The 7,390-nt window shown below is 38.1% G+C and overlaps 1 protein-coding gene across 9 annotated transcripts in view; it reads left to right on the top strand.

The window, feature by feature from the left end:
* The first annotated feature begins 370 nt into the window (after positions 1-370).
* phf14 (PHD finger protein 14) overlaps positions 371-7,390 on the top strand; it is a 105,790-nt gene continuing 98,770 nt past the window's right edge. For 7 of the 9 annotated variants that reach the window (XM_040121499.1, XM_040121498.1, XM_040121506.1 and 4 more), the window contains exons 1-4: positions 372-425; positions 756-898; positions 3,249-3,359; positions 4,186-4,251. In XM_040121499.1, the coding sequence (XP_039977433.1) occupies position 898; positions 3,249-3,359; positions 4,186-4,251 (178 nt within the window). In that variant the 5' untranslated portion in view covers positions 372-425; positions 756-897. Of the gene's footprint in view, positions 426-755; positions 899-3,248; positions 3,360-4,185; positions 4,252-7,390 lie in introns of all 9 variants that reach the window. The other 2 variants (XM_040121505.1, XM_040121500.1) reach the window with 2 other exon arrangements.

The following is a 7,390-nucleotide window of genomic DNA, read 5'->3' as shown; positions in this document are numbered from 1 at the left end:
TTTGTGAGTACATTAAGATATTCCACTGCTACAGTCAATGAGTATGTGCCATGCATGTAGCATGCCACTATCCTGGCTATGATTTTTGTAGTATCTCAGTTATCATTTCTTTCTCAGCAATTTTAGGATACTTTGGGCTGACGTGTCAGGCAGGGCTCTCGACCGCCGTCCTCAAAATGTCAGATGAGGGAATATTTTTTCGGAAGAATGCTGTTCATCCCTCTAGTAAATTTTCACACATTTGGGAAATCTCTGATAATGAGCACTCAAGGTGCTCTGGACGCTTGTGGTGAAGTAACACCTCACTGAGACACCTAATGTTGATTTTACCTTTAATTTGTCAATAGTTGTATTTCACTGTGTGGAGCATCAATACCAAACTGAAGTACAGTGAAGAGATGTTCTTACAATTTATAAGCTCTTTGGTGAGCTGAAAAAAGTTTTGATTTTGAAAAGTTATTCTTTTTTTTTAGTGTCAGCAAATATTTGAGGTGAAATCAGTCCTAGCAGCAGGTGGTAACATTGTTCAGTGTTAAGCTCTCAATCTTATACCTTAAATGAGGGTGGCCTTCTGAATTCTGAGTCAGTAGATAGAGTATGTAGTTCCAAAAACAGAAAGGAATATATAGGTGTATCTCAATGCAGTATTACATTTATAAAATAAAGTACCCAAACTCAAATATTAAATCATACAGAAATTAATACTTTTATTTATTTACCGCTCTTTCTTTTTTTCCTATTTATTTCTAATTTAGCTATGCTCTAGCTTCATCCTTAACTGTTCCCATGGAAACAACATCCAGTCTTCTGCACGTCACTGCTGTGTTTTCCATTGTCGACATAACATGCTGCTAAAAGGAGACCTGCCTCGTTCCGTGTAGTAAAAACCAACCACAAAGTGAGTGCTGCTTTCCACGCTGAATTGGTCCTGTAAGATTCAGTGCGATTCTGTTAAGTTAGATTTGCGGGCGCACCGATTAAACTACATTATTTGCAGTCTCGAACTGCTGCTAATTAGCAGCTAGCCGGCTAAGCCAGTCCAGATATGCTTGGTGATTAGCACTTGATGCTAATAATACACATACTGATCTGTTTTACCTGCAGTTTGGGACTTTTGGTCTGTTCTTGTCACTTTTACTTATCTTTAATCTTACCATTTAATGCTATCCTCATGCGTATATCTGTGTGAAGCCGATTTAAAGATTTACATAACAATGCCGTAATTTGAAGTGAATGCCTACAGCTAATGCTAGTTACACTTAGCTACCTTGCTTGGTAGACAAGAACGTGAGACGGCAGCGTAACTGCAACGAATGTGAGGTTGTTTTGATGGTGACGGAATTACTGCATGCACTCAAAGCTGTTAGGTTTAAAGAGTCTGTGGTTAACTATTGGTGGAAAGAGCAAGATTTCGTTAACAGCATATAGCATTGCGCAGCTCTCTGATAGCTGCAGATGCGCAGCGGTGCTCTTTGTTTGCTAACAGTTTGCCAATACTAAACGCAGTGTGCACGTGAGGAGCGTTAATGAATCTCATATTTGTTGCACCATCGCAGAAGCTGTTGGACTAAACCCGAGTAAACTTGTTGTTTGGCGTCTCTGCTGTGGGAGTTTGATTGAGTCTTAGTGGTCTGTGTAAAAATTTGCAAATCATTAGCCTTTTCTACAGGAAGGGGGTGAACAACATCCAAATTTGGAGCAAGAACTAATGGGAAAAGAGCTGGCCAGGTTCTTACTCGGCAGTGCAATTGTTACCAGAGTCTGGGACGGATAGAAAAACAGTCGATGTTTGGCTATACAAGAAAAATCTCGCAAGTAACATTCTATTCTACAATCCACATAGAAATTACATCAGTTTAGTGCTGCTCAAGATGCTGTGTACCATTTAGGATACAGCAAGGTTTTTGAGTTTACAGTAATGGTAAACCCAAAGACTAAGAAAAATGAGATACAGAGATCAAAATATGGCTGATGCTATGCCACTCTTTTTTTGTTTACTACAGCATGTGGATTGTTAGTGGTATCTCTGTAGGTATGCCACTGTTGTTCTACTGCCATGTAGCACTTAAAAACAATACAGTATGCTAGTCATGTTCCACTGGCACTTACTACTTCCCACTGACATACATGTTTGTCATTTTTTTATGGTTTGTCGCTGCTGTGGGCCACTTACTGTATAAATGGGTTGTCATTAGTGTTCAGCTGGCAGACACCACTCTCCATCATCGTATACTGATTGTATGTCACTCTTGTTTTTTAGTCGTATGCCAATTTTTAGTGGTATGCCACCTTGACAAGTGTTTGCCTGCTTTTCGCCTTGCATATTTCACTGAAACAAGAAAGTGCCATTTGTGTCCCACTGACAGTTGCCATTTCTAATCAGAAAATACTGTGTAAAAAGGGTATCTTATGCCATAATGTTACTCAGGAGGATATCCGCTCCTTGCAGAGCTCTAGCTATTACTAATGTGAGGAACACTATATTTTTGTGGTTGCTAAGCTAGTGGGGCTAGCTGTATCTACATATTATCCCTGTATGGCTAGCATAGCAAGCATACCAATGGGCATTATGGCAAAAAGTAAATCTTATTTTGCTTCAAATACAATAAATAACACACTGTATCAGCATGTATGCTACTAAGAATTGGTTTATGCCACTGGGGGGTGGTATGTATGTGTCAGTGGAACATTAGTAATGTGCTGTACTTATGTACAATATGCTAGTAGAACAGCAGGGGCATGCTACTAGTCAAAGTTGTGATAGCACTAAGGATTGATATATGAAACCAAAACAAGAGTGACACTCTCCAATGGTGTATGCAAATGGAAAGTGGTATCTGTTAGGGGAACACAGCAGTGGCATACCATAATCAGGAGTGCATGCTGTATGTCAGTAAGAATAGGTACAGTATATGCAGGTGGGGAGTGTCTTCCAGTACCTGTTCAGGTAATGTGAGAAATCCCTGTACTGTTTCTGTATTTTATATTAACATTAATCTAATGCACTGAGGCTAGCTCTCCCTCAAATGTGTAATTTGGGAGTAACAACCTGTATCACTTTGATTACAGTTTTTATATATAACAAGATTTCTCTAATTACCTTATTTGTATAGGTAGTTTTTTTTATAGTTTTGTACTGCTTATCACTGCATTACAAAATCCATTTTTTAAATCTTGCTGCATGTACACCACAGCTTACTCAAACTTTGTTTTGCGGTGTTTTGTTTTCTGCAATTCTCCTTTGTTAGTGGACCGCAGTTTGAAGCGCCGGCAGGTGAAGCCACTTGCTGCCTCTCTCTTAGATGCCTTGGATTATGACAGCTCAGATGACAGTGACTTTGAAGTGGGAGATGCCTCAGGTAAGCATGGTCTTTGAAACATATAGCTGCCATAAATCTATACAGTAAGTAAAATTTTAGATCCTAGTTAAATGTACTGAAGTTTCTGTTAGTGTGTACAAGCCCCACATTTATGAAAAAAAGTGGTTCCCGATCTTTTTGGCTTGTGACTACTTGAAACAAGTCAGTATCTGCTTGTGATACCTTGTTGCAAGTTATGGCCTTACTGTGGAGATTTTTTATGCAGTCTTTTAATCTTGCCAGCCATTCAGACTTATCTTGGGACCCCTTTCAGGGTCCCCATCCCAGGGATGGGAACTACTGCTGTATTATAAAGTCAATTGTAATGCCTTGGTACAGTTATTTCAAACCCACAAGTCAAAGTTGGAAATATTAAGTATTATCAGTCTCAATAGGTGGCACTATTTTTGCTGGTGTTACTCACAATGAATGCCACAATTCCCATAAACCCTGTCACTATCCTCCATTTCCTCCACAATGAATTGTGTTTTGTTTTTTTTTTGGTTTTTTCACGATGATGGTAATCACACTCATGGTTCAAAATAAAGTTGCTAATCATAATTAGCCAATGATTCACTGATGTTTGACTAATTTTGTTGTCCATCAAAATCAAACAAGTTGCATGACTCTTATCCATTATACTGCTTTTTCATGCAGTGTAAGGTTCAGTACACCTGTGTTTGCTTAGGTAAATTTGATTTAAAGAAGCATTCTCCTCATTTTTTGATTAAAGAATATAAACCAGAATGATATTACAGCTATTTTGCTTATTGTTCCATTTTTCAAAAGAGTATAAAACAGTTTTTTGACATGTTTGTGGAAACAGAGTCTAAAGCCCTGATCATACTCCAGGATGGATGCGCCTCTATACATACAACCCAATACAATCAGGGTATGTGTGCATGGACATTTTACACACATGAAACATAAAACATAATGGTGATGTCTGATAGCAAGAAGAAGAGCATGTTAATTTGTTGTATATGGCAGAACAACATGAAAAAATTTAAAAAAAAAGAACTGTTTGTGCGACTGCTTTACCAGAACAGGACCAAGAATGGGAAATATACAGTACATACATACAGTGCAGGACACAAATGTTCAGTTTACCTTTCTAATGCATGCACATTAGGCGCACTTGTGGTGCATACAGTCAGTACCGTCATAGACTTGGGCAGATGGATACAGAAACCATGAATTGGCCTTAAGCCTTGGGCCTCTGAGTGGGCACTTCTAGGGCTGTCCCCGAATCAACATTTTCTGAGTCAGCAATTGAAGCCAATGCTTTGAACTGGATCATCATCACTATATTAATTTGTCAGGTGCTTGTGGTTCAGGGGTTCATACCTCTTTTGTTAGGACTGCAATATAGGGGCCAGCCCTATAAATGTGAATTTCAGTGACTGACTGTCGGACTGAGTGATAAAGTCATTGGTCAGTTGAATGCCACATGACTTGGTGCTGAAGTAACACCATTGGCTGCTGCTCTTTCAAAGTGAAATGGCACAAACAGTTTTTATTGCGTCATCAGGGGGCATTTACAGGCAGTTTTGCCAACTAAGTGCCTTTGTCGCTAGATTTACAGACTTTTGACGACCTTTTAGCGATTTTCTACAGAAAAGCTCTGAGCTACAAATCTAGTGCCTTTTTGGACAAACCTTAGCTACTCTCTGTTGAAGAGAGTCGCAAGTATTGCCATGCAAGCACAAGGTCGGGCTTTCCCTCCGCAGGCACGCTTTTCTATGCATCTCATTCAGTTGGCCTCTCTGAGTGATATTTTACTATATTTTATTTTTTAAGTAAATATAGCTGAAATCAAAGTATAGCCCTTGTCTATAATTTATGTCTATTGTGATTATGTCAGATGACATTGTCATTATAAAATCAGGATTTCAGTGCAGACCAGCAGCTTTGAAATGTCTTTAAAGTGACTGCCAGTTAACATGTAGTTTTAATGGGCCACGATTCAGTCCCTATTTCATATTTGTTCCGTTGTCCGACAACAGAAACAGAAAAACATATAAATGATAACAGCTTTATTGGGAATTCGGCTGTATTATATTACTGTATATTTAAGCACAGACAGTAGGAGAGAAGCAAAGGGTAGTCCAGCCACATAATAGGTTTTGACCTAGTCATTTTTTGTGTTGAAGAAAAGAGATTACTGATGTTTTTTCTTCAGTACACATAACCAACAAGTATGAGAAGTATTCACTCCCCGACTCAGTCAAGGTCAACTCACTTGCAGAGCATCTGCCCCACACTAAATTCCCGTATCATCCTAAATTTGTCTCAAGTTTTATTTTCTTTGGTCATAATCTGTGATGTGAGAAAATGAAATTTTCACACAGTCAGAGAAAAGAAAAGTCTCTGGGCTGCTCATAGCTCAATTATAAAATCCCAGTGCATCATGCAGCATCTCTCTACTGACAATGCTGTCCACCAAACACCTAGTAGGTGAGGTTGTACCAGATATTATTCTTCACCAAAAATTCACACCCACTGAAGAGCACCAATTTGGGGGCACTATCATTACAGAAAATTATATAAAATTTAAATGTCTACTTTTTGGTTATTAGACTTAATAATCGGAATATTTAGCAAAATATCCAGTTACTAAACAACAACAACAACGAAAAGCTTTCATATAGTGAAATAAAAAAATACAGACATAAAATGTAGGCTTGACACAATTATTGGCATCCTTTTGATGGATTTAAGTTAGTTCCTCAAACAAAATAAAAAACAAATAAAAATCACCTGTGCTTGATTTTCAGTGTTCACATGATCTGAATTAACAAAGGAATGATGGTTTTACTGCATAAAAAGGGGCTAATTGATTCTACTTTTTTTTTCACAATAGTGAAGACAAGAGAGCTGCCTGAGAGCATCAGAAATTTTATACAAAAAAAACATAAATATTCGAAATGCTACAATGCAATGGCCAAGAACTTGAAATCCCTGTTTCAGCAGTTCTTAATGTTATCAAGAAGTTTCACAGTCATAAAACTAAGACGCTTCTAGGACGTGGTACTAAGAAGAAAATCAATGAGAGATGTCTGCGAAGGTAGGTGCAGATTGTGGAAAAGATCACACAAAATATATAAAGAGCTACAGGTTGCCCTCGAGCAGTCTGTATTAGTGGTTTCAGCCTGTACCATATGCTGCACACTAAACCAAGGAGGGCTCCACTATTGAAAGAAAGGCACAAAATGCTAGACTAAAGTTTGCAAAACTTTCATAAATAAGCCACAGTCTGGGATAGTTCTGGGATAATGTTCTATGGACAGATTAAACCAAAGTAGAACTCTTTTGGAATGCAGTGCATTAGTTTGTTTAAAAGCAACAAAATGAAGCCCATATGGAAAAGAAGACCCTACTGGGGCTGCTTTGCTGCCTCTGGTACTGGAGGCACTGAATGAATGAAAGGACTGATGAAATCAGAAGATTATCAAGGCATTTTAGAGTGAAATGTGTTACCCAGTGTCAGAAAACTAGGTTTGAGGCGAAGGTCTTGGGTCTTTCAGCAGGACAATGACCCAAAGCACACATCCAGTGTTAAAAAAGAACGGTTGAAACGGAAAGATGGACTGTTTTAAACTGGCAAGCAATGAATCCTGACCTAAATCCCACTGAAAACCTTTGGAGAGAACTAAAATATGCCATTGCAAAAAGAACTCCTGCAAACTTAAGAGCTTGAATACATAGGAAGATAAAAGTGGCAGAAACTACCAGCAGACAGGTGCAAAAAGCTTCTAGATGGCTACTCGAAACGTTTAGAGGCTTTCATTGTTGCCAAAGGTTCTGCAACCAAATATTAGTGTAGACTGTCAATAATTGTGTCTGGGGTAGATTTTGTGTTTGAATTATTTTATAATTTACTATTTTTATTTTTATTTTTTTTTGTTCAGTAACCTTGGACATTTTATTGAAATATTTTGATTTTACAAAATTGGTTAATTTGCATATATTTCTGAAGATAATTGTACCAACCAAGCGTTGTAGAAGGACCTTATCGTTACTCTTTTGAT

Source organism: Xiphias gladius, chromosome 24, assembly GCF_016859285.1.
Source record: "Xiphias gladius isolate SHS-SW01 ecotype Sanya breed wild chromosome 24, ASM1685928v1, whole genome shotgun sequence".
NCBI lineage: Eukaryota > Metazoa > Chordata > Actinopteri > Istiophoriformes > Xiphiidae > Xiphias > Xiphias gladius.
The sequence above is the reverse complement of the archived record's forward strand: the minus strand, read 5'-3'. Positions and strand labels throughout refer to the sequence as shown.